Source organism: Papio anubis, chromosome 12 (genome assembly GCF_008728515.1).
Source record: "Papio anubis isolate 15944 chromosome 12, Panubis1.0, whole genome shotgun sequence".
Taxonomy (NCBI): domain Eukaryota; kingdom Metazoa; phylum Chordata; class Mammalia; order Primates; family Cercopithecidae; genus Papio; species Papio anubis.
In genome coordinates this window covers 77,897,086-77,924,445 of record NC_044987.1, presented here as the reverse complement: position 1 = coordinate 77,924,445, position 27,360 = coordinate 77,897,086, and the positions used below count along the sequence as shown (strand labels likewise).

At 40.6% G+C, this 27,360-nt stretch overlaps 1 protein-coding gene across 8 annotated transcripts in view; it reads left to right on the top strand.

The window, feature by feature from the left end:
- UEVLD (UEV and lactate/malate dehyrogenase domains) overlaps positions 1–27,360 on the top strand; it is a 69,277-nt gene that overhangs the window by 17,023 nt on the left and 24,894 nt on the right. For 4 of the 8 annotated variants that reach the window (XR_004177498.1, XM_021925956.2, XM_009186451.4 and 1 more), the window contains 5 exons: positions 2,388–2,453; positions 7,498–7,661; positions 12,746–12,881; positions 14,231–14,349; positions 21,506–21,608. Coding sequence is in view for 6 of the 8 variants with exons in the window: in XM_021925956.2 (XP_021781648.1) it covers positions 2,388–2,453; positions 7,498–7,661; positions 12,746–12,881; positions 14,231–14,349; positions 21,506–21,608 (588 nt within the window). In the remaining 2 variants the exon portion in view is untranslated. Of the gene's footprint in view, positions 1–2,387; positions 2,454–3,999; positions 4,060–7,497; positions 7,662–9,787; positions 9,808–12,745; positions 12,882–14,230; positions 14,350–16,517; positions 16,654–21,505; positions 21,609–27,360 lie in introns of those variants that run through there. The other 4 variants (XR_004177499.1, XM_031653365.1, XM_021925957.2 and 1 more) reach the window with 4 other exon arrangements.

Here is a 27,360-nt window from a genome sequence, read left to right as displayed (position 1 = left end):
TCCCACCATGTTAGGACACAACAAAAAGACAGCTGCATATATACCAGGAAGCAGGCCCTCACCAGACACCAAATCTGCTAGCACCTTGGCCTCAAACTTTCCAGCCTCTAGACTATGACAAATAAATTTTGCTGTTTATAAGCCACCCAGTCAATGGTATTTTGTTACCGGAACGTGAATAGACTAACACAGCCTGGTTTCCTCTTGCTGCTTTCTAATAGGTTATGAAATCTATTTAAAATTTGTTCTTCGTCTGCTCAAATAATATAGCTACTGAAGTACTAAAAGGACTGCACTCCAAGATAGTTTGATTGTTTGAGACCAGAGATAGTGTTTTCTGTACTCAATCCTGAGATTAGGGCATTGATTCTCTATCAGTGTGTCCCAGTTATTGATGGGAAAGTTGAAATTTCAGAGATATGAATGTTGAAAAAAGGTTGAGAATAATGGAATTAGAGAAACCAAGGAAAGTAATTATTGATCTAACAGGTTGCTTTAGAAAGCAATGCTGGCAGTTTTTCTTCTGATTCTAAAAGTGACTATAAATGATTTTGTTACATGTGATAATATTTTGTCCGTTTGTTTTTTGCGGGAGACTGGAGGTTGGTTGGTTGGTTTGTTTGAGACGTAGTCACTGTCTGTTGCCCAGGCTGAAGTGCAGTGGCATGATCTCAGCTCACTGCAGCCTCCCCCTCCTGGGTTCAAGCAATTCTCATGCGTCAGCCTCTCCAGTAGCTGGAACTACAGGTGCATGCCACCATGCCCTGCTAATTTTTGTATTTTTAGTAGAGACGAGGTTTCACCATGTTGGCCACGCTGGTCTTGAACTCCTGACCTCAAGCGATCCACCCACTTCAGCCTCCCAAAGTGCTAGGATTACAGGCATGAGCCACTGTGCCAGACCTGGAATTTTACTGTTACTCAAATCAGTCTCCCTGAGCATTCTGAGATCAGTTTTTAATGACAGCTTGGTGGGTGGGGGAAGCCAGTGAGCCAGGAGTGCTGATTGGTTAGGTAGAAGATGAAATCATGGGAAGTTGAAGTTGTCCTCTTGCTCTAAGTCACTTCCCAGGTTGGGGGTCACAAGATCAGATGAGCCAGTTTATCAGTCTGGGTGGTGCCAGCTGATCCGTCAAGTGTACGGCCTGCAAAATAAGCGCTGATCTTAGGAGCAGTTTAGGGAGGACCAGAATCTTGTAAGCCTCCAAGTGCATGATTACTAAACCATAATTTTTATTTTATTTTACTTTATTTATTTTTCTGAGACAGAGTCTCACTGTGTTGCCCAGTCTGGAGTGCAGTGGCGCAATCTTGGCTCACTGCAACCTCTGCCTCCTGGCTTCAAGTTATTCTCCTGCCTCAGCCTCCCAAGCAGCTCGGACCCACCACACCCGGCTAATTTTTGTATTTTTGTAGAGATGGGGTTTCATCATGTTGCCCAAGCTGGTCTTGAACTTCTGACTTCAAGTAATCCACCTGCCTTGGCCTCCCAAAGTGCTGGGGTTACAGGTGTGAGCCACCATGCCTGGCCATAAACCATAGTTTTTAATTTTGTGGCTAATTTGTTAGTCCTACAAGGGCAGTCTAGTCCCCAGGCAAGAAGGAAGTTTGTTTTGCGAAAGGGCTGTTATTGTCTTTGTTTTAAACTATAAATTATAAATTAAGTTCTTTCCAAAGTGAGTTCAGCCTATGCCCAGGAAAGAACAAGGACAGCTTAAAGTTTAGAAGGAAGATGGAGTTGGTTAGGTTAGATCTCTTTCGCTGTCTCAGTCATCATTTTGCAAAGGCAATTTCAATCCTCCCTTTGGGTTTTTAAAACACCTTAATCTTAAGGTGTTAGCTAATGAAAATGGGAAAAGGCCGTCGATCACTCTGGCTTCTTCCTGCTGACAGGGGGCGTAGTGGAGGTAGGTGTTGACCCCGAGGTGAGAGGAGTAGAACCACTTTGCAACTGACGTGTGACAATTATTTAATAATGGCCCCAAATATTATAGTACTTCTTAAAAGTTTTCACATTCTGTCATACGATCGTTATGACAACTTGGTAAGGCAGTCTTATTATCTTTATTTTATAAATGATGAAACTGAAGATCAAAGACGATTAAAGTCACCAAAAGTCACATTCCTCTAAGTGGGGAAGGTGGCCCTAGAACTTGGGATTTCAGTATCAAAGGCCTGTATTCTTTCAGCTACCGTTACTGCTTTCTAAGTAAACAACATCTAATCATTTCCTCTTGTTGACAGATTTACCGATTCCTAGATTATGTTTAGAGATTGTATGTGTATTTGTGTGTGTATTCATGAGCACACACGTGCACACTTACATACTTTACTACAGTTCTTTCTCTTTCTGATTGCACATTTTGGGGCTTTTTTTTTTCTTCTAGTTTTTAAAGATAGTTCCCAGAAAGACCTGCTGAATTTTACTGGCACAATTCCTGTGATGTATCAGGGTAAGTGTGGAAGTTGAAAAAACGTGAGTTTTCTAAAAGACCAGTTCATTTAATAACTTACATTTGTTTATGCCATAACATTCTTAAAGTATTGTTACAGATATATGACCTATACAGAACCTTACTGGATCTGTTCCAGTCAAGGAAAGCCTATATTAATGTCAACAAGTTCAGTTCAATTCAACAAATACTTATTGTCAACTGTGTGCCCACTGCTCTGGTAGGCTCCAGGGTACAAAGGAAAGCAAGACAGACATAGGCCTGCCCTTGGGGAGAGTTACTTTTTTCTTCTACATCTATATTTTGTTCCCCTCCTTTCCTCTCTATGTGATATAACATTATCTCCATTCCATAGGTGAAACTGAATCTTAGCCTGGTCTGATTTACCTAAGATCACACAGCTAGTGTTAGCCTGAAACTCAGACTCCAATAGGAAAATTTTACAACACAAGAGGTCATGAAAGCTCAAAGAAAGGAACACATTTTAGAGTGACCTAGCAGTTTAAAATAGCTAAGCGTTTGCCCAAAAATAAAGGAAAACAAATCACTGACTTTTCTTATACTTAACTCTTCCCATGTTTCCAGACCTACTTCTCCTGTGTTCAACAAGGACTAACCTTTCAGATAAGAATCACAAGAGATTGCTTATATATAGTATGATTTTAAGAACACCAGTGAATCTTTGTTTCCAAATATTTCTCTGAAGTGGTGCCTGAAGTTTCACTATTAGAAATTCACTGTTCTTGCTGGGTGTGGTGGCTCATGCCTGTAATCCCAGCACTTTGGGAGGCCTAGGTGGGCAAATCACTTGAGGTCAGAATTTCGAGACCAGCCCGGCCAACATGGTGAAATCCCGTCTCTACTAAAAATACAAAAATTAGGCCTAATGGCACGGCCTGTAATCCCAACTACTCAGAAGGCTGAGGCAGGGGAATCTCTTGAACTCGGGAGGCGGAGGTTGCAGTGAGCCGAGATCATGCCACTGCACTCTAGCCTGGGTGACGGAGTGAGACTCAGTCTCAAAAAAAAAAAAAAGTTCACATTCTTTTGAAATGCAAATAATCCCAGGAAGAATAACATCTATAATCACTAATATACAGTTATGTGCTTAAAGGAAATTTTTGGTATTTGTTGAATAGTTGAGTTAGTTTGATTATTGACTGAAGGGCTTAGGAATAAGTGGCTTACTGGGGCATTAAAGATACACTGAAAGGGGGACTGAGAAAGATTTGGAAACCAAATGGGGAGACAGCAGCATAACTTCGCTCTCCTAAAAAGAGTTCAGCATTGTACAATGAGAATACATTGCCCAAAAGACCCTAGGAAGCTGCATTTGGGGGGACTTCTTTCAAAGTAGGTGCTTCTTTGTGAGCTCCTGGATTATCACAAACCCCCTTAATTCCCCACTCCCCACCCCCAGTGATGACTTGTTGCTAGAGATGCACTCATGTTTTGTTCTGTCTGTGTATGTCCCACCATGATACCTCCTTTTGCAATAATAGGCACTCAGGAAATATGTAGGAATTCATTTTGTTTTTATGCATAGGAGAATGGATGGAGATGAATGCAGCTAGCCATGGGATCCATGCAGAGATTGCAGAGTGAGGTAGGCAGAACAGGCATAGAGTTGATTTTTCTTTTCTTTCCTTGCTTTTCCCTGCCAAGCTTTCAGACTGTTTCCTGGCTGCGTAGAGAATTTTACTCAGACCTGTTCCCCTTAAGTTGTATTCTGAATTTATCTTGGTTAGATGTTGAAAAGAAAGGAAAGGGAAGGGTATTAGGGAAAGGAGGAAGGGAGAGGAAGAAGGAAGGAAACTGATGAAGGTGATTCATTCTGAGAGATAAAGGTCAACTCTTAACCCACCCCAGTGTTTTCAAGGGTAGTTGCATATTAACAGAGGAGCTTGTGAATTTAAATGAACTACTGCTTAGTAGCATTTCAGTTTCTAATATAGAGTAGGGAGATAACATGAGGGAAGAAAGGTTATCTGAATACCATAAAATCCTGCTCATTGGCACTATGCCTGTCCTGCAGTCATTGAGTTATGTCATTGATTCTTATGCTGGGGTCTTCCTCAGGTGCACCCCCCACCTTTTTTTTTCTACATTATACTTTTCGTTTGCTTTGGAATTGTATCAACTCAATGTGAATGCACGCTAGTTATTTCCTGCTGATCAGAAGGTCAGAATGTGTATTATCTTTCTCATCTGTAAAATGGGCCAATACTAGAGCCCACCTCAGAATTGTAAGGCTTAAACGAATTACAGTAAGTAAAACTCTTGGCATAGTGCCTGGCATATAGTAAATGCTCAGTAAATGTGGCCATTATTATTTGTCTGCCTTTATGTTTTTTGGTTTTTTTTTTTTTTTGGAAATGGAGTTTCACTCTTGTTGCCTAGGCTGGAGTGCAATGGCGTAATCTCGGCTCACTGCAACCTCCTGGGTTCAAGCTATTCTCCTGCCTCAGTCTCCTGAGTAGCTGGGATTACAGGTATGCACCACCATGCCCAGCTAATTTTGTATTTTTAGTAGAGACGGGGTTTCTCCATGTTGGTCAGGCTGGTCTTGAACTCCCAGCCTCTGGTGATCTGCCCACCTCTGCCTCCCAAAGTACTGGGATTACAGGTGTAAGCCACTGTGCCCGGCCTTGTCTGCCTCTATTACTCTCTTTTAGTTAACTAGTTTTATTAGTGCAATGATTATACATGCTTATGCTAAAAAAAATTTAAACATTTGGGAAGGGATGAAGTAAAGCCTGTATCTAACCTCCCATCTACATGAAACTTCTGTTAATATTACCTTATATTTATCTCTAGAAATTTTTGGTATTATTTCTTATACAGCCAACATTGTGTTAAGACATAATTGGCCGGGCGCGGTGGCTCACGCCTGTAATCCCAGCACTTTGGGAGGCTGAGGTGGGCAGATTGCAAGATCAGGAGTTCAAGACTAGCCTGGCCAAGATGGTGAAACCCCGTCTCTACTAAAAATACAAAATATTAGCTGGGTGTGATGGCGGGTGCCTGTAATCTCAGCTACTTGGGAGGCTGAGGCAGAGAATTGCTTGAACCCAGGAGGCGGAGGTTGCAGTGAGCCGAGACTGTGCCACTGCACTCCAGCCTGGGCGATAGAGTGAGACTGTCTCAAAAAAAAAAAAAAAAAGACATAATGTTACTTTTTCTTCAAACACTCATTTTTTAGAGATGTATATAATCTTCTTTTTCTTTTAAGACAGAGGGTGTTGCTCTGTTTCCTAGGCTAGAGTGCAGTGGCGTGATCATAGCTATCTGTAACCTCAAATTTCTGGGCTTAAGCATTCTTCCTGCCTCAGCCTCCTGAGTAGCTAGGACTACAGATATGCACTACCACACCAGGGTCTTGCTTTGTTGCGCAGGCTGGTCTTGAAGTCCTGGACTCAAGCTGTCCGCACATTTTGGCCTAGCAATGTATTGTCTTAAGATCACACCTATCTAAACTTTGTTTACATCCAACTTAAGTTACGTTCTCATGATATAATTCCTTTAAATCTGAGGACTTTGTGTCAGGAGTTTGGACTCTTCAGTGCTGAATTACTAAAAGCTAGATGTGCAGGGTAGAAGTCAAGGTATTTGCTGATGGGAAAGAGGGAAGGAAGAAGAGACTAGTGAACTAGTGGTGAAATCTTACCATTTAGACACAGGAATCTGAGTCACCAATTGCTTTGCTAGTCATGGGCTGTTAAAATGCATGAATACTGCTGGGGAGGGGTATTGGTGGAGGCAGATCCTTGATCAACCAGGGGAATACTTTCAATAGACATTTTTTGTTTTGTTTTTTGAGACAGAGTCTTGGGCTGTCACCCTGGCTGGAGTACAATGGCGCAATCTTGGTTCACTGCAGCCTCCGCCTCCTGGGTTCAGGCGATTCTCGTGCCTCAGCCTTCCAAGTATCTGGGATTACAAGTGCTTGCCACCATGCCCGGTTAACATTTTGAATTTTTAGTAGAGACGGGGTTTCACCATGTTGGTCAGGCTGGTCTCGAACTCCTGACCTCAAGTGATCCACCCACCTCGAAGTGCTGGGATGACAGACGTGAGCCATCACACCTGGCCTTCAATAGACATTTCTTTCCTTTTCTTTAATGTGTAGTGATTAATGTAGGAAGCAACTCTTATCAGGATTTGGCCTGCCACTCTGGCTATATTAGTAAACATTTTTGAAAATTTGATTTTTTTTTTTTTTTTTTGAGAGGCAGGGTGGATGATTTGGGCATTGTTTTGTTTTGTTTTGTTTTGTTTTGTTTGAGACGGAGTCTCCCATTGTCACCCAGGCTGGAGTGCAGTGGCGCGATCTCAGCTCACTGCAAGCTCCGCTTCCCAGGTTCACGCCATTCTCCTGCCTCAGCCTCCCGAGTAGCTGGGACTACAGGCGCCCGCCACCACACCCGGCTAATTTTTGTGTATTTAGTAGAGACGGGGTTTCACCGTGTTAGCCAGAATGGTATCCATCTCCTGACCTTGTGATCTGTAATTAAACTTACTCAAGTGTTGTACCAGTGCTCTAAAAGGAACATATTCTCAATGTGAATGTGGATGAAATGGGAGGTATAGGCCTTGATTAACATTAATCCTTTATATGTAAACCTGACTAGACTACTCATTTCTTTTCTTTTTTTTTTTTTTTTTTTTTGAGACAGGGTCTCACTCCATCACCCAGGCTGGAGTGCAGTGGCACAATCATGGCTTAATGCAAACTTGACCTCCCAGGCTCAAGTCATCCGCCCATCTCAGCCTCCCCAGTAACTGGGACTGTAGGTGTGTGCCACCACACCCGGCTAATTTTAAAATTTTTTGTAGAGATGGGGTTTCTCCATGTTGCCTAGGCTGGTCTCAAACTCCTGGGCTCATGAGATCTGCTCACCTCAGCCTCCCAAAGTGCTGGGATTACAGGCTTCAGCCATCATACCCAGCCTACTCATTTCTTAAAATGCCACCTAGCTATATCATAAGTATAATGTGTGTGTTTTATTATTGTTTGAAGATATGTTTCTTTTGTCTCAAATAGGTAATACATATAACATACCAATTCGTTTCTGGATTTTGGATTCTCACCCTTTTGCTCCACCTATTTGCTTCTTGAAGCCAACTGCAAATATGGAAATCTCAGTCGGAAAACATGTGGATGCTCAAGGCAGAATATATTTGCCTTATCTCCAAAACTGGAGCCATGTAAGATCAATTTGGATTTTCTACAGAAAGCTTTTTTTTTCTTTTTAAGACTTATAATTGATTCTGCCAATACAAATAGGTATGATACTGCATTTTTTTTCCAATGATATTCTTCATGTGGTCTTTGGAATTAATTTGAAATTGAGCTGTCTAGGCTTGCCCAAGTCCCAGAACCCTGATGACAACCGCCTGTACAAAGCTGCTCCCTCAGGTTTTGGAGCCAACTCTTGTTTGCTCCCTGTCTTTTTATAGTCGTTTCCCACTTGAGAAAGTACGGGAAGAGCTACTAGCAAGTAATTGGGGCATTATTTCCAAGTCCCTTCCTATTACAGATTTTTGTGTAATATATATTTATTTGTAGTTTTGCCTGTTTTTGACTTTCATATAAGTTGAATCATACAGTATGTAATCTTTTGTGACATGCTTTGTTTTAACCAACATTAAGTTTTAAAAAGTCATGCACATTGATCTATATAACTGTAGTATTTGTTTTATGTCCTCATGTTATATAATTTTGTATTCTTCATTTTTCATTGACCATTATATTGAGCATTTCTCCATGTAAAACTATTTTCAAAATACATGGTTTTTAATGGTTGCCTGATGATCCAGCATAAGGATGTTACATATTGTATCTACAAATTGCCCTATTGTAAGACATTTAATGATGAACTTTTTTTTTTTTTTTTTTGAGACGGAGTCTCGCTCTGTCGCCCAGGCTGGAGTGCAGTGGCGCGATCTCAGCTCACTGCAAGCTCCGCCTCCTGGGTTTACGCCATTCTCCTGCCTCAGCCTCCCGAGTAGCTGGGACTACAGGCGCCCGCCACCTCGCTCGGCTAGTTTTTTGTATTTTTTAGTAGAGACGGGGTTTCACCGTGTTAGCCAGGATGGTCTCGATCTTCTGACCTCGTGATCTGCCCGTCTCAGCCTCCCAAAGTGCTGGGATTACAGGCTTGAGCCACCGCGCCCGGCCATGATGAACATTTTTAAATGTGAATGTTTGTATATATCCAATATACATTTGATAATTTCCTAATGATAAATCTCTTGGAGTAGAATTATTGGATCAAAGATTTTAAATATTTTCAAGATTTTCTTATATATTACCAAATTGGCCTCCAAAAGGGTGCACAGAATGATACATTTCTATAATCAGTAGAAATCCGTGTAGGAGGGTACCTATTTTACAGTACCTTTTCTCTAATAGAAGGTATTATCCTTAAAACAAACCTTTGCTTATCTTCTATACATTGGTTTAGATGATGTATTCTCTCATTTTTGTAAGTAATTTAAAAATTTTATAAAAGGATTATTTATAATATGTTTATATGTACCCAGAAAGCTAGTAGGGCTGGGTATGTTGGAGTCAATTGAGGTTGGAGTAAAGACTGCCTTAGAATTATCACTTCTTATTTTATAGACAGCTTATAAAAAGGTGTATAATTGTAGATGCATTTTACTTTGTTTTATGTTTTTCTATATTTTTATATAGAAAACATTTAAAAAGAAGAAAAAAGAAATAGAAAAACAAAGGACATACTTCGGATTTTCAGTAGTAGGAGCTGACATTTTACTTTATGAATATTTATGTTATTTGCATTACCTGATGATTCAAATAAGATTGCCAGTTAAATGTGATGAATGGGGCATAATAAAAATTTGTCAATTGGAAGGACAAAAATGGATCTTACTCTTAATTTTCAGTTATTTGGTTATTTGAGAAATTGAAATCGTTTTCATTTACTTATCCGTCATACATTTCTTCCTTTTTGAATTGTCTGTTTCTCTCCTCCATCCATTGTTACACCCTTCTTTAAACAAAACAAAACTATCCTCGAGTAGTATTTGTGACATCTGTACCATGTTGCAGGAATTCATGTATCCTGTTTCTTCTCTCTGGTTTTCATTGGGATGTCTTTTCATAATTTTGTTTGTTTAGTAAATCCTCGAGGATAGTCTTATAATCTAGTGAAGGTTGTGCTTAAGTTTAGTTTAGACAGTTCTGGTTTTATTTTACTGTTCTGAGCCTCTTTATTATAAGCTAAAACTAGTCTCTTTTTTTCAGACAGGGTAATGCTGTCTTCACCCACACTGGAGTGCAGTAGCACAATCAGAGCTCACTGCACCGTGAAATTCCTGGGCTCAAGTGAGTTTCCCACCTCAGCCTTCTGAGTAGCTGGGACTACAAGCATGGTCTACCATGCCCCACTAATTTTTTAATTTTTTGTGCAGACAGGATCTCCCTATTATTCCAGGGTGGTATTGAACTCCTGGGATCAAGGCATCCTCCCACCTCAACCTCCCAAAGTGATGGGATTACAGGTGCGAGCCACAATGTCCCGCCTTAAAATTAGTCTTTAAAAGATATTACATTATTTAAATTGCCCTATTTAAAAGTACTGCAGCGTACTGTGATACCTGGCACAGTGCTTTGATCTTATGATGCCCTCTGTACTGACCTGAAGGAGACGAAAGAGTCCTTTCCCTTTTTGAGTTTGAATCACAGCCTTGATGTGGTCTCTTGTTTTATGTCCTCGTTCCTAATGTAAAAGTGCTTAACTGCTTCTTGGTTGTATTGGGTAGCATTGGGATAAGATTTTAACTGGGTGTTCTTGAATTGCTTTTACAATAAACCAATTTTATAATCTTTAAATTTATCAGCTTTTTACATTTCTGTTCTTTTCAGTCAGGGCTTCTTAGATCTACTTATGGTTGATAGAGCACATTGATTTGGAGTTTCAGATCTTCCAAAGCACTGTTTGTTGTAATAACTATTTTCTAAATACAGTGCCTTTAAAGGAAAAATGAACACAGGGAAGTGACTTTGCTACAAATAATGTTGCTGTTTTAAGTATTCATATTAAATACATGCCTTCTATATGCAACATGGCAGAAAGACTGAAAAATAACAGTAATTAATTGTGTAATTCAGAATTCATACCAATCAGTGTTGAAACTCAAACACTGCAAAAGTAGGTGGCAATATTCAGTGCTTAACAATTTTATAGCGTTAGTATATCTGAGAAATGAGTGCTCAGGTGGATTTATCCTTGCAAGCATGTTTTTATAAGAATTGTGGGTATGCCTATCGTAACAATTGTTTTCTGTATCTTGAAAAAGTATTCTCCACATTTTAAATGGGTTTATATTAGAGAATTCTTTTTTTTTTTTTTTGAGATGGAGTCTCACTCTGTCACCTAGGCTGGAGTGCAGTGGCGCGATCTCTGCTCACTGCAAGCTCCTCCTCCCAGGTTCACGCCATTCTCCTGCCTCAGCCTCCTGAGTAGCTGGGACTATAGGTGCCTGCCGCCATGCCCGGCTAATTTTTTTTTTTTTTTTTTTTTTTTGTATTTTTAGTAGAGATGAGGTTTCACCATGTTAGCCAGGATGGTCTTGATCTCCTGACCTCGTGATCCGCCCGCCTCGGCCTCCCAAAGTGCTGGGATTACAGGCGTGAGCCACAGCACCCAGCCTTGTTTTTGTTTTTAATTTTAACCTTTCTACTACACATATAGTGACATCTCACCCTATATTAGAGAATTCTTTAATGCACACTTGTCAAATATGTATTTGTAGTACCAATGTTACCTTTTTATTTTTTGTTTTAGATATAAGAGCATGCTCATATGTTAGGTAGTTACATAAATTGTTACATTAGTTTTTCTTATGTAATACCTTTTTGTTTATGTGGTTCAAATATGTTCTTTCCTTAAAAAAAAAAAAAAGTACTGCAGCACCTTTAAGTTCCACATGCAGTTGGAATTATAATTATGTACCATAATTATATAGAACTTTGGAGCTAGAAGGAATCTAGAGGTCATCTAGGCCGGGAATTACAGTTTCTCCAAGAGATTCAGAGGGCCGCGTTAGGCCTATAGAATTTGTTTGAACAGCACAGTTCGTTTTGTTTTACCTTGTTTTGTTTTGTTCTTAATGTAAATTTGAATGCCTATCGGCATGCTCTTTCCAATTTGCCACAATAACTGTCTCTCCAGATTTTCTTATGCTTGCCAGCTTCACACATTTAATGTTGTCTGCTTGGTCCCCAAAGGTATTTGAATTCTTGGCCCTAATAGCCTTATCTCCTTACTTTATAAATAGTGAAACCCACACTCTGAGAAATTAAGCACTTTAAAAATGAGCATACTACTAAATATTGCTAAGAATAATAATAAACATCTGTTTTACACTCACGGCTTATAGTTTGCATTCATTGACTCATTTATTACTCATAACAACCATTTGGGATTTATTATTCACATTGTATTACTGATGACACTGAAGCTCAGACAGGTTAGTGAATTTCATCAAGGTTGCTTAACCAATTACATTAAAAGAATATAGTACCAAATTAGATAGTATTTTATCAGTGTTAATTTTCTGATTTGATAATAGTTAAAAGGAGAATGTTTTTCTCTTTTAGGAAATATACATTAAAGTACTTAGGGGTAAAAGGACATCATGTTTGCAGTTTACTTGTTCAGTTCAGAAAAACTAGAGAAAGAAAGACTAAACAAGCAAATGTGATAAAATGTTAACATTTGAGTAATCTGGGTGAAGAGTATATGTACTATTTTTGCAACTTTTCTGTCAGTCTGAAATTATTTCAAAATGAAAGTTTAAAAAAAAAAAAAAAAAAGAGTTTCCAAACCTAGGTATTAGGCTATTAAGCACATTCATGCTATTATTCTACTTTTGGGAAATGCTGAATTAGCATTTCTTCTTCCTTTATTTTTCAGTTAAAAGTATTCAATAATTTTTCAGTGAAAAGCATTGCAACAGTTAAAAGTATCATATAATTTGTATGATGGTTTTCAAAATATGAGAACATGATTGAATACTTCTTTTTGACTAACTCTAAAAGACTGTATAGGTTAAAAGTTTTTTTGTTTGTTTTGTTTTGAGATGAAGTCTCACTCTGTTGCCCAAGCTGGAGTGTAGTGGTGCAACCATTACTCACTGCATAACTCAGACTGCAACCATAACTCAGACTCCTGGGCTCAAGTGATACTCCTGCCTCAACAAAGGTAGTATTGTTCAGCAAAATTTTTGTGTAACTTTTCTGTTTTTTGTGTATTCTACAGCCTAAATCTGTCATTGTTGGATTAATTAAAGAAATGATTGCCAAGTTTCAAGAGGAACTTCCGCTGTATTCTCTACCATCATCTGATGAGGCACGGCAGGTAGACTTGCTAGCCTATATTGCAAAAATCACTGAAGGTTTGTATATTTGTCAGGCAGACTGTCTTGAGAGTTATGAGTTACCAGTTTCTCACAAAAATAATTTACCTTCTGCCACTTGATTTTTATAAATAAATTTGTGTGCATATGTACATCTGTTTTTGAAATAAGAAATTCCTGTGCCTCAGGCCAGGCACGGTGGCTCACCCCTGCAATCCCAGGACTTTGGGAGGCTGAGGCAGGCAGATCACCTGAGGTCAGGAGTTCGAGACCAGCTTGGCCAACATGGTGAAACCCCATCTCTACTAAAAATAAAAAAATTAGCTGGGCGTGGTGGCGGGTGCCTGTAATCCCAGCTACTTGGGAGACTGAGGTGGGAGAATCACTTGAACCCGGGAGGCAGAGGTTACAGTGGACTGAGATTGAACAACTGCCCTCCAGCCTGGGCAACAGAGCAAGACTCCATCTAAAAAAAAAAAAAAAAAAGAAAGAAATTCCTTTGCCTCTATCATAGGATATTACCATGTAATTCCAATAAATATTTTTTATTTGTTTGTTTATTTTTTTGAAATGGAGTTTCGCTGTGTCGCCCAGGCTGAAGTGCAGTGGTACCATCTGGGCTCACTGCAACCTTTGCCTCCTGGGTTCAAGCGATTCTCCTGCTTCAGCCTCCCATGTTGCTGGGACTACAGGCATGCCCAGCCAATTTTCGTATTTTCGATAAGGATGAGGTTTTGCCATGTTGGTCAGGCTGGTCTTGAACTCCTGACCTCAGGTGATCCTCCCGCCTTAGCTTCCCAAAGTTCAGGGATTACAGGCATGAGCCACCGTGCCTGGCCAGGTTTCTAAAAGTGTAAAGAATTAGTGTTAAGCAGATAAAACAATTCTTGTATTGTTCAAAACCACTTGACATATGTTAATGATCCCAAACCTTTTTTCATGATATGTATATGTAGCTTGTTGGCTTATTCAGTATATTGGACCAGAATATCTATGCTTCTTCTTGATTCTCATTAAGGATGAAAGCAAATACCTATGTTTGAAACATTTTGGTAAGGTGTTAGACATATTTTTTTATTGTAGACCAGAGTAATGAGTTGGAATATTTGTCAGAATTATGGAAATCCTACTTTTTTAGAGTCTTATATATTTTAAAAGTGTTTACAAAGATACGTTCTCTTTAGAAGGATAATTTCTATTTAGTCGAATATTTAATAGGAGACGTCTGTCTTCCTTGCATTCATTTGTTCAGTAGTATTTTTTGCCCATTATGGAGTAGCACCATATTTTCTCTCTAAGCTATGAAGCCTGCTATATATTTTTTTAAAAGATCCTAAAAAAATTGTTGATATTTTTGAATTCTCAAGATAATTCACTTTTCTTTCTAGGTGTTTCAGGTATAAATTCAAAGAGCTGGGCAAATCATGAGAATAAAACAGTCAATAAAGTTACTGTGGTTGGAGGTGGAGAGCTGGGTATTGCCTGCACATTAGCAATTTCAGCAAAGGTATGTAAACATAGTGCTTATAAAGACATCTATCATAGTGCCACACTTCTAGGCAGGTTATGTTTTACACACCAAAAAATGCCTTCATTTTGTCATGTGGGAAAACCTTATTTTGGCTTAAAATATATTTAGTAAGTTGACAAAAAAAAAATAGCCGAAAGCTTTCATAAGTGATGTTGCCTCTTAATTAGTAGTTAGGCTTAGAAAAAGTGATTTGAACAATGGGCTTATCCTCATCCAAGGGAAACCTCAACTTGACATTCATATGACTTAGTCACAAATTCTTTTGTATTTTCTGAATCATGCCATTTTAATTAAACTCTTATTTAATATAATAATTTCAGCTCTTCCTAAAATTAGCTTTTTTAAAAAAAAAAGATTGCCTTTTCTTATGTAATTACTTTCTTTTAGGATCATAGTTTCTGAGTTGATATGTTATACTAGTTTAGGGTTTATTTTTTCATCAGTCCTTTTCACTAGTCTCTGCATAAATTGTTTGCAGAAAGGCTTAAATTCCTTTCCAGAGAGGTTCAAAAGACCTGCCTGCCTCCCTCCAGAGCCCAGTATCATGATAACAGCATGTCTTTTGTCATTTGAGAGATGTAGCCCTGAATAGAATAGCTGTCCCTCTATATATTTATTTGGTGGCTGGCATTAGTTTTTCTTTTCTGTATATATTGGATTGTTTTGCCATCTAAATTCTTCCCTTTCCATTTAAGACTCACATATGTCTTGGAGGTGGGTTCTACTTGAGCAAATAAATTATATCCATGGAGTTAGAATATCTTAAAAGCTGGCTGCTCAAAATTAAATATGCCAACTTTTGGCATACTATAGTTTTATTTTTTTCACCCTCCATTTGAATACGCTATAATACACTATTACCCCCTTTTTTTTTTTTTTTGAGGTGGAGTCTTGCTCTGTCGCCCAGGTTGGAGTGTAGTGGTATGATCTTGGCTCACCACAGCCTCTACCTCCTGGGTTCAAGCGATTCTCCTGCCTCAGCCTCCGGAGTAGCTGGGACTACAGGCATGCGCCACGACGCCCAGATAATTTTTGTATTTTTAGCAGAGATGGCGTTTTGCCACGTTGGCCAGGCTGATCTCGAACTCCTGACCTCAAGTGATCCACCTGCCCTGGCCTCCCAAAGTGCTGGGATTACAAGTGTGAGCCACCGTACCTGGCCTGCTATTACCTCTTTTTTTTTTTTTTTTTGAGACGGAGTCTTGCTCTGTCGCCCAGGCTGGAGTGCAGTGACCGGATCTCAGCTCACTGCAAGCTCCGCCTCCCGGGTTTATGCCATTCTCCTGCCTCAGCCTCCCGAGTAGCTGGGACTACAGGCACCTGCCACCTCGCCCGGCTAGTTTTTTGTATTTTTTAGTAGAGACGGGGTTTCACCGCGTTAGCCAGGATGGTCTTGATCTCCTGACCTCGTGATCCGCCCGTCTCGGCCTCCCAAAGTGCTGGGATTACAGGCTTGAGCCACCGCACCCGGCCTGCTATTACCTCTTAATTAGAATTTGAGTTGTATTCAGTCTTTTGTCCCTAAATAAATGCTTCTATAAACATTTCAAGTTGCTTATTTTTTCATCTGCATTTTTATTTGGTCATACATTATTTTATTTTATTTTATTTTATTTATTTTTTTATTTTTTTATTTAGACAGGGTCATGTTCTGTCGCACAGGCTGGAATGCAGTGGTGCAATCTCAGCTTACTGCACCTTCCGCCTCCCCAGCTCAAGCCATCCTCCCACTTCAGCCTTCCAAATAGCTGGGCCTATAGGCGCCAGCCACCATCCCCACTAATTCTTGTATTTTTTGTAGAGACAGGGTTTTGCCATGTTTCCCAGGCTGGTCTTGAATTTCTGGGCTCAAGCAATCCTCTTGCCTCAGCCTCCCAAAGTGCTGGGAGTACAAGCATGCCCCACTGCACCCAGCCTGGTTGTACATAATTTTAAAAAATAGTACTAGTGAGTCAGAGGGCATGAATGGTTTTTATAGCACTTATGACATAGTGCCAGATCGCTCTTCGGAAAGGCAGAGCTAATTTATGCTGCTAATAACATGCACATCAACCGATTTTTTACATCCCTAACAGTACTAAGTTTTATTTATTTGTAATTATTTGTAGAAAATCATGGTTTTTCGTTTTTGTTTTTGAGACCAGGTTTCTCTCTGTTGCCCAGGTTGGAGTGCACTGGTGTGATCATGGCTCACTGTAGTCTCTATCTCTTGGGCTTAAGAGATCTTCCACCTCAGCTTCCTGAGTAGCTGGGACCACAGGGGTGTGCCACTACACCTAGGTAATTTTTAATTTTTTTGTAGAGATAGGTCTCCCTGTGTTGTCTAGATTGGTCTTGAACCCCTGGTTTAGACTATCTTCCTGCCTTGGCCTCCCAAAGTGCTGGGATTACAGGCCTGAGTCATTGCTTCTGGCCATGTTTTTAAACTGTTAGAAGAATCTCACTGTCATTATTTGTCTGTGAATTGTCTCGGTGGAAAATTTGCCATTTTTGGGCTGGGCCCGGTGGCTTACACCTATACTCCCAGCACTTTGGGAGGCCATAGCAGGAGAATCACTTGAGCCCAGGAGTTTGAGACCAGCCTGGGCAACACAGCGAGATCCCCATTTCTATAAATTTTTTTTTTTTTTTTGGAGATGGAGTCTCACTCTGTCTTCCAGGCTGGAGTGCAGTAGCATGATCTCAGCTCACTGCAACCTCCATATCCCGGGTTCAAGCGATGCTTCTACCTCAGCCTCCTGAGTAACTGGGATTACAGGCACGTGCCACTATACCCAGCTAATTTTTGCATTTTTAGTAGAGTGGGGGTTTCGCTATGTTGGGCAGGCTGGTCTTGAACTCTTGACCTCAGGTGATCTGCCTGCCTCAGCCTCCCAAAGTGCTGGGATTACAGGTGTGAGCCACTGCACCCAGCCTACAAAAATTAAAAATTAGCCAGGTGTGGTGGTGCACACTGGTAGTCCCAGCAACTTGGGTGGCTGAGGATTACTTGAGCCTGGGAGGTTGAGGCTGCAGTGAACTGTGATTGTGCTGCTGCACTCTGGCCTGGGCAATACAGTGAGACCCTGTCTCAAAAAAAAATTCTGTTTTTCTTTTTAAACATCAATATTTTGATACAAAGTACAATATGCATAAGCCACTATTATGACTGCAACAGTGATAGCACTCATAATAGTGGCAACAAAAGTGGTGGTAGCAGCAGTAACTAACCTTTACAGAATGCTTATTAGGTAACAGGCACTTGTCTAAACATTTGACTCTTTTTGTTTTTTCTTGAGATGGAGTTTCGCTCTGTTACCCAGGCTGGAGTGCAGTGGTGCAATCTTTTTTTTTTTTTTTTTTTTTTTTGAGACGAAGTCTCTCCCTGTTGCCTACGCTGGATTGCAGTGGCACGATCTCAGCTCACTGCAACCTCAGCCTCCTGGGTTCGAGTGATTCTCTTGCCTTACCCTGGGATTACAGGCGCCCATTACCACACCTGGCTAATTTTTGTATTTTTAGTAGAGACGGGGTTTCACCATGTTGGCCAGGCTGGTCTTGAGCTCCTGACCTCAGGGAATCTACCTGCCTCAGCCTCCCAAAGTGCTGGGATTACAAGCGTGAGCCACTGTGCCCGGCTAGTGGTGTGATCTTGACTCACCACAACCTCTGCCTCCTGGGTTCAAGCGATTCTTCCACCTCAGCCTCCCAAGTAGCTGGGATTACAGGTATGTGCCACCATGCCCGGTTAATTTTTGTACTTTTAGTAGAGATGGGATTTCACTGTGTTGGCTAGGCTGGTCTGGAACTCCTGACCTCAGGTGATCCAGACTCGCCTCGGCCTCCCAAAGTGCTGGGATTACAGGCATGAGCCACCATGCCTGGCCCACTTGACTCATTTTTATAACAACCCTTTGTTTAGATACTGTTATTACTGCCGTTTTACAAATGAAGAAACAAAGGCATAGGGAGGTTACCCAAGTTGCTCCAAATCACACTGTTAATAAATGATGAAGCAAGAACTTAAAGACCAAGTAATCTGTTTATCAGAGCCTGTATTATAGAGCCTTACTACTCAAAGTGTGGCTTTCAAACTAGCAGCATTGGTACCACCTGAGTTCTTGCTAGCAATGCATAATCCAGGCCCCTTCCCAGACCTACTGAAACAAAATCTGCTTTTTTTTTTTTTTTTTTAATTGAGATGGAGTCCCACTCTGTCCCAGGCTGGAGTGCAGTGGCATGATCTCCACTCACTGTAACCTCCACCTCCCGGGTTCAAGAGATTCTCCTGCCTCAGCCTCCTGAGTAGTTGGGACTACAAGCACGTGCCACCATGCCCGGCTAATTTTTGTATTAGAGACAGGGTTTCACCATGTTGGCTAGGGGGCTCTCGAACTCCTGAGCTCAGGCAATCCACCTGCCTTGGCTTCCCAAAGTGCTCAGATTCCAGGGCTAAGCCACCATGCCTGGTCAAAATCTGCATTTTAATAAAATCCCTGGTGATAATATATGCTTCACTGATTGATTACATGGTGATATATTAAAGCTTTTTCAATCTCTGCTATAAACCACTATATTATATTGTCTCATTGTTGTTACTGATGAACATTTTGTTGTGAATATCCTTGTGAATATCCTTAATATTGTATTCTTTTACGCATGTACTGATAAATTTGTAGGATGATTTCTATAAATGAATCGATGGATTAAAGGAGTTAATGTTTTAAATTTTTGATAGAAAATTGTCAATTATCTTTTATTAATTATACCAGTTTATTGCCATACCCATAATATGTAAGAATACTTATTTTCCCACAACTTCTGCTAAACTTTTGGATTTTTTTGTGCCTTATAAATGAAAATAGTAACTCATAGTTTTCTTTGCATTTTCCTTATGGGTATAGTTAGCATAAAATTAATAACTATGTTTTAGAGGGGATTACTATATGTAAGCCCTGTGTCACATAATTAATCCTTATAACCACATAAAGTAAGGCCGAATTCAGTGACTGTCCTGGTGTCGCATAGCTAATCCATAGTGTAGCAGGGTTATTTTCTTTCTTTGTGTGTGTGTGTTTGTGTGTGTGGAGATGGGGTTTTGCCATGCTGCCCAGGCTGGTCTGAAACTCCTGGGCTCAAACCTATGCCCATCTGTCCTTCCAAAGTGCTGGGATTACAGGTGTGAACCACCATGCCCAGCCAGGGTTGTTTTCTTAACCATCATACTTTCTGCCTGATAGTCTGGTAGATCTTTGGGTACTTTTGCCCATGAATCCTAAAATAGGAGATATCCTCAAGTCTCCTAGTACTTTGGAGAAAGACCTTCCATAAAGGTAAACTGATTTTTAGGAATTTCTATGCTGTTATTTACAGTCTGCCCACTGTGCCATCCTATTTAGAGACATGTGGAGTATTTTCCATGAGATCTCTGGGGAGAGTACTGCATGATAATAGGATTTGATTTTAGATTTTATAGCTATTATACTTTTTTTTTTTTTTTTAAGAAAAAGCTGGCCAGGCATGGTGGCTCACGCCTGTAATGCCAGCACTTTGGGAGGCCAAGGCGGGCAGATCACGAGGTCAGGAGATCAAGACCATCCTGGCTAACATGGTGAAACCCCATCTCTACTAAAAATACAAAAAAAATTTAGCTGGGCATGGTGGCGAGCGCCTGTAATCCCAGCTACTCTGGAGGCTGAGGCAGGAGAATGGCGTGAACCCGCGAGGCAGAGCTTGCAGTGAGCCAAGATCGCACCACTGTACTTGAGCCTGGGCGACAGAGTGAGACTCCGTCTCAAAAAAAAAACAAAAAAACCGAACAAAACAAAAAAAAAAAAAAACAAAACAAAACAAAAAAAAAAACAACAAAAAAAGAAAAAGCTGGCATTATTTTTTAACTTTTCTGCTATAAATAAGACACCCAAATAGACCCAAAAGCTCTTTCGGAATGAAAATAACATCAAAATGAAAACATAAATTAAGAGCAATAGCAGAAGTATTGAGTGCACCAAGTCATCTTTATTAACTCATCCCATTAAAAGAAACCTGCAGGGGCCAGGCATAGTGGCTCATGCCTGTAATCCCAGCACTTTGAGAGGACGAGGCAGGCAGATCACTTGAGGTCAGGAGTTCGAAACCAGCCTAGCCAATATGGTGAAACCCCATCTCTACCAAAAATGTAAAAAATTAGCCAGGTGTGATGGCACGTGCCTGTAATCCCAGCTACTCAGGTGGCTGAGGCAGAAGAATTGCTTGAACCTGGGAGGTGGAGGTTACAGTGCTGAGCTCGTGCTACTGCACTCCAGCCTGGGTGACAGAGCAAGACTCCTCCTCAAAAAAAAAAAAAAAAGAAAGAAAAAAGAAAAGAAAACCTGCAGAGTCGGGCGCAGTGGCTCACACCTGTACTTCCAGCACTTTGGGAGACCAAGGCAAGGGCATCACCTGAGGTCAGGAGTTCATGACCAGCCTGGTCAATATGGTGATACCCCATTTCTACTAAAAATACAAAATTAGCTGGGCATGGTGGTACATGCCTGTAATCCCATCTACTTGGGAGGCTGAGGCAGGAAAATCACTTGAACCTAGGAGGCAGAGATTGCAGTGAGCCGAGATCATACCATTGCACTCCAGCCTGGGCGACGAGTGAAACTCCGTCTTACTTATTGAAGTTCGTAATTTCTTTTTTTTTTTTTTTTTTTTTGAGATAGAGTCTCGCTCTGTCGCCCAGGCTGGAGTGCAGTGACATGATCTTGGCTCACTGCAATCTCTTCGTCCTGGGTTCAAGCAGTTCTCCTGCCTCAGCCTCCTGAGTAGCTGGGATTATAAGCATGTGCCACCATGCTCGGCTGGTTTTTGTATTTTTAGTAGAGACGGGGTTTCGCCATGTTGGCCAGGCTGGTCTTGAACTCCTGACCTCAGGTGATCCACCCGCCTTGGCCTCCCAAAGTGCTGGGATTACAGGCCATCAAGCCTGGCCACAGTTAATAATTTCTTGCTTGCATGTCACTTTTACTGCTACTGTGTTACTTATTCTTCTTAACACTAAAAGACAGTGTAGGAGGCCTGTTTATTGTCCTTTGGTCCTCATTGTTGAATGAATTTAAATTGAGTCTCTGGCCATGTTCAGTGTAATGTTCTTTCTCTTACTGTACAGGGCATTGCAGACAGGCTGGTCCTTTTAGACCTCTCAGAAGGGACTAAAGGAGCCACGATGGACCTTGAAATCTTCAACCTTCCTAATGTGGAGATCAGCAAAGGTCTGTTTATTCTGCTTAAAGATGTTTGCCTTATTAGCTCTTCATTTTTGACTCCTAGAATGTTAATGCTGAAAAGCACCTTAAAGATCACCTTGTCCAAGTCTCTCATTTTACATATTGGGAAACTAAGATTGAAATAAGTTAAATTACTTACCCAAAGTCATTCAGGGATTTTAACTGATTATATTAATAGGAATCAAATGAGCAAATAATTCAGATTTATTCAGATTGGTCAGAAGGAGTTATTCTTTGTTTTTGACTTATACCTCAAAATAAATTTATCTCTGATTGCCTCTTTTTTTTAGAATATATTGGTTAAGAGCATTGGCTTTAGAGTTCCACAGATAGAAGTTTCCATCCCTGCTCTGCAATGATAGTGCTGACATTTGTCAGATTATATAATCTCGCAAACTTCAGTTTTCTCATCTATAAAGTAGAAATAATACCTACCTCTTGGTATATAGCAAAGTGCTAAACCAAGAATAAGAAAAAAAGTTTTAGCTGGGTGTGGTGGCTCATGACTGTAGTCCCAGCTATGTGGGAGGCTGAGGCAGAAGGATTACTTCAGCCCAGGTGTTCAAGGCTGCAGTGCACTAGGATTGTGATTGTGAATAGCCACCATACTCCAGCCTGGGCAACATATCGAGACCCTGTCTCTGAAAAAAAAAAAAGGAAAGAAAAGAAAAAAAAAGAAAGAAAAAATTTCAGTTTACATTCATTGCACTAAAAATACATTGTTAAAATAAATTTTAATAATAAAAAGATTTTCTACATCAATAACATTTGAAATACTAAATTTTCTATCTCTCTTTTTTTTTTTTTGAGTCGGGGTTTCACTCTGTCACCCAGGTGTGAGTGCAGTGGCATGATTCAGCTCTCTGGAACCTCCACTTCCCCAGCTCAAGCTATCCTTTCACCTCTGCCTCCCATGCCTGGCTAATTTTTGTATTTGTAGTAGAAACGGGATTTGCCTTATTGCCCAGACTGGTTTAGAACTCCTGGACTCAAGTGATCTGCCCGCCTCAGCCTCCCAGAGTACTAGGATTACAGTCATGAGCCAATGCACCCTGCCCTATCTCGTTTTTTAATTTAAAAATTTGCATGTATTTTACAATGTACATAACATATTAGTATAGACATATTTATGTAGGTAAATACCATATTTGGGGATGTGGGGTTGAAAATATTTTACCAAGGATGCATGATCCAAAAAAAAGGAAAAAAGGCCACTGAACTAGAAAAAACATTTCCCAAAGCCTTTCTACCTAGTTATGGGTAAGGTCAGATTATAACATGCTATAGTTATTTGGCTTCCCTTTGCCTTTCCTTAGGTCCCCTTTATTCCTTGACAATATTTTCCAAATAATATATAAAGACATACAGTATCACAAGCCTTAATAAACTAAGGAATGTAGTCAGAAAAGTTGAAATTATACCTATCAGTTGTAAAAGTTAGGTGTAAAAGTTTTAGTAAGCCTTTGGCTGCCTGTAGGATACAATGAGTTCATTTTCCTTCTCGGGAAAGAGTACCATAGTTGCTTTAAGGATCTTTTTTATAGGTCTCATGTAGAAGTTCTTTGGGGAACTGGATATTCTCTTGTACCTGTGATTTTCAGGTACTAAAGTTCTTAAGGGACTTCCTAACTCTTCTAAATCACTTTAGGAGACTCTTTAGTATATGGACTCTAGAGGTTGTGAGACCACGTAGGACCTGAAGAAATTGTTCCTTCCTGTGTATCTCATTAACCATCAATAGTTATTGCTTCAGATAATTGAAAGACTAGAATCCTTGGAATAGATGTGTAGTATATGGTGCTTGCCACCAAGTAAGGAGTCAGTAGTTATCTGTTGAATGTTGAATGAGTGTATATCATCTTGGGGTAACTTTCATTCTTGTTCCCCTTATTAATTGTGGTTGTACTTTTCTTTTCTTTTTTTTTTTTTTAAAGAGACAAGGTCTTGCTCTGTGGTCCAAGCTGGAGTGCAGTGGTGCCATCATAGCTCATTATAACCTCAAACTCCTGGGTTCAAGCGATCCTCCCACCTCAGCCTCCTAAGTAGCTTGGACTACAGGCATGTGCCACCATGCCTGGCTAATTTATTTTCATTTTTGCAGAGACAGGGTCTTGCTCTCTTGCCCTGGGCGGTGTTAAACTCCTAGCCTTAAGCAGTACTCCTACCTCAGCCTCAAAAGTATCTGGGACTACAGGTGCATGTCACCATACCCAGCTTGGTTGTATATTTCTGATAGCATTTAATTTAATTACTATTAGATGAAGTAATTTTATTTATTTGTTTATTTTTTTTTAGACAGTGTCTCACTCTGTTGCCCAGGATGGAGGGCAGTGGCAGAATCATGGCTCACCGAAGCCTTGACCTACCAGGGTCAAGTGATTCTCCCATCTCAGCCTCCCAAGTAGCTGGGACCACAGGCATGTGCCACACCAAATTTTTTTTTTTTTTTTTTTGAGACAGAGTTTTGCACTTTTGCCCAGGCTGGAGTGCAGTGGCATAATCTCGGCTCACTGCAACCTCTGCCTCCTGGCTTCAAGTTATTGTCCTGCCTCAGCCTCCCGAGTATCTGGGACTACAGGTGCCCGCCACCACGCCCGGCTAATTTTTTGTGTTTTCAGTAGAGACAGGGTTTCACCGTGTTAGCCAGGATGGTCTTGATCTCCTGACCTCGTGATCTCTCCACTCAGCCTCCCAAAGTGCTGGGATTACAGGTGTGAGCCACTGCGCCCGGCCCTAATTTGTTAATTTTTTGTAGAGGCAGGGTGCCCCTTTGTTGCCAAGGCTGGTCTTGAACTCCTGGGTTCAAGCCATCCTCCCTCCTCGGCCTCCCAAAATGCTGGGATTACAGGCATGAGCCACTGTGCCCATCCTTAGATGAAGTAATTTTAAATGTAATGTTAACTGACTTCTCATGAATATATTCTGTGATATGGAGAAGTACATTAATAATTTGGGGAATTAAAGCTCATTTGGAAATTTTAGTAATGCCCCATCGTAACACACATAGACGATTGCAGCTGACTGATCATCTAATGTCTTTTTACATAACTACTATAACATTTTGGGGAGGGATATACATATATACATATGAGCATGAAAATTTACATACAGATACATACATACATACATATACAGTTATGCTTGTGTATATACAGACAATCTAGAGAAATACTAAGAAACTGTTAAGACGTTGGGCGCGGTGGCCCATGCCTGTAATCCCAGCACTTTGAGAGGCTGAGGCGAGTGGATCACCTGAGGTCAGGAGTTCAGGACCAGCCTGGCCAACATGGTGGAACCCCATCTCTACTAAAACTACAGAAAATTAGCCAGGCGTGTTGGTGGGTACTTGTAATCCCAGCTACTCAGGAGGCTGAGGCAGGAAGATCACTTGAACCCGGTAAGCGGAGGTTGCAGTGAGCTGAGATTGTGCCACTGCACTCCAGCCTGGGCAACAAGAGTGAAACTCCGTCTCAAAAAAAAAAAAAAAAAGAAACTATAGAGAGTAGTTGCTTCAGGAGTCAGACTGAGGGAATTGATTTTGCACTTGTTTTTTACATATAACAGTATATATGTTTAAATCTTTTTATCTTTTTATTGTGCTCAAATACATATAACATAAAATTTACCATTGGTGACTTTAGGTACTTATTCACGATGTTGTGCAACTATCACCACTAATTTCCAGCATTTTCACCACCCCAAAAAGAAGCTCTGTACACATTGAGCAATTACTCTCCATTTTCCTTTCTCCCAGGTTCTGGCAACTTCTAATCTGTCTGTTCTGTGGATTTTCCTCTACTAGCTATTTTATATAAATGGAATCAGATGGTATGTGACTTTTGTGTCACTTCGCATAATGTTTTCAAGGTACATACATATTGTGGCATGTGTCGGTGCATCATTCATTTTTGTGGCTAATGTTTCTTGGTATGGATATACCACATTTTATTTAACCATTTATTGGTTAATGGATATCAGGTTGCACTTTTTTACTATTGTAACTAGTGCTACTGTGAACATTCATGTACCAGTTTTTTTAATGCCTCTTTTTGGTTCTTTTGGATATATATCCAAAATAAAATTGCTGGATTATATGGTAATTTGATCTTTAAGTTATTAAGGAATTAATTCTACATTTTTGAAGATCTTTATTAACAGTACATATAATATAGCTCTAAGTAACTCTATTTCTTTGAAAAGGTTCATACATAATATTCCATCATATGAATGACTGTATTTTCTTTTTTTTTTTTTTTTTTTTGAGGCAGAGTCTTGCTCTGATGCACAGCCTGGAGTGCAGTGGCACAATCTCGGCCCACTGCAACCTCCGCTTCCTGGGTTCAGGCTATTCTCAGGGAAGCCTCAGCTTCCCAAGTAACTATGATTACAGGAGCACTCCACCATGCCTGGCTAATTTTTGTTTTTTGAGACGAAGCCTCGCTCTGTCACCCAGGCTGGAGTGTAATGGCGCTTTCTCAGCTCACTGCAACCTCCGTCTTCTGGGTTCAGGCAATTCTCCTGCCTCAGCCTCCCGAGTAGCTGGGACTACAGGCATCTGCCACCATGCCTGGCTGAATTTTTGTATTTTTAGTAGAGGCGGGGTTTCACCATGTTAGCCAGGATGGTCTCGATCTGCTGACCTCGTGATCCGCCCGCCTTGGCCTCCCAAAGTGCTGGGATTACAGGTGTGAGCCACTGTGCCCAGCCTAATTTTTTTTTTTTTTTTTAAGACCGAGTCTCACTCGTTCAGGCTGGAGTGCAGTGGTGCAATCTTAGCTCTCTGCAACCTCCACCTCCTGGGTTCAAGTGATTCTCTTGCCCCAGCCTACGAATAGCTGGGATTACAGGCATGCACCACCACACCCAACTAATTTTTGTATTTTTAGTAGAGATGGGGTTTCACCATATTGGCCAGGCTGGTCTTGAATACCTGACCTCAAATTATCTGCCCGCCTTGGCCTCCCAAAGTGCTGGGATTACAGGCGTGAGCCACTGCCTGGCCATAGCAACCATTTTTTAAGAGAATACATGTATTCATACTCTCTTACTTCTCTTACTCCAGTTTATAGATGAAGCAAGTTAAGACTCAGATTTTGAGTTAGGTCACACAGTAAGAGACTGAGTTGGAGTTTCAAACATACATCTGTTACCAATTTCTTATGATTCATTCTAGAAATAGCCTGTGCATATACAAGTGTAAATGTTTGTGTGTGCAGGTAGGTGTGTGTGTGTATAGAGAAAAATAATTGTAAAGAAAAACTAAGTCATTGTTGATATAATGGAGCAAAATAAAATTAGTTCAATAGACAGTGGTTCTTAAGACACGGTTTTTGGGTTGATCACTTTTTTTTTTTTTTTTTTTGAGACAATCACTCTGTCAACCAGGCTGGAGTGCAGTGGCATGATCTCGGTTCACTGCAACCTCTGCCTCCCAGGTTCAAGCGATCCTTGTGCCCCAGCCTCCTGAGTACCTGGGATTACAGGTGTGTGCCACCACACCCAGCTAATTTTTTTTTTTTTTTTCTTGAGATGGAGTTTCACTCTTGTTACCCAGGCTGGAGTGCAATGGCGCAATCTCAACTCACTGCAACCTCCACCTCCTGGGTTCAAGTGATTCTCCTGCTTCAGCTTCCCAAGTAGCTTGGATTACAGGTGTGCACCACCACACCCAGCTAATTTTTGTATTTCAGTAGAGATGGGATTTCGCCATGTTGTCTCGAACTCCTGACCTCAGGTG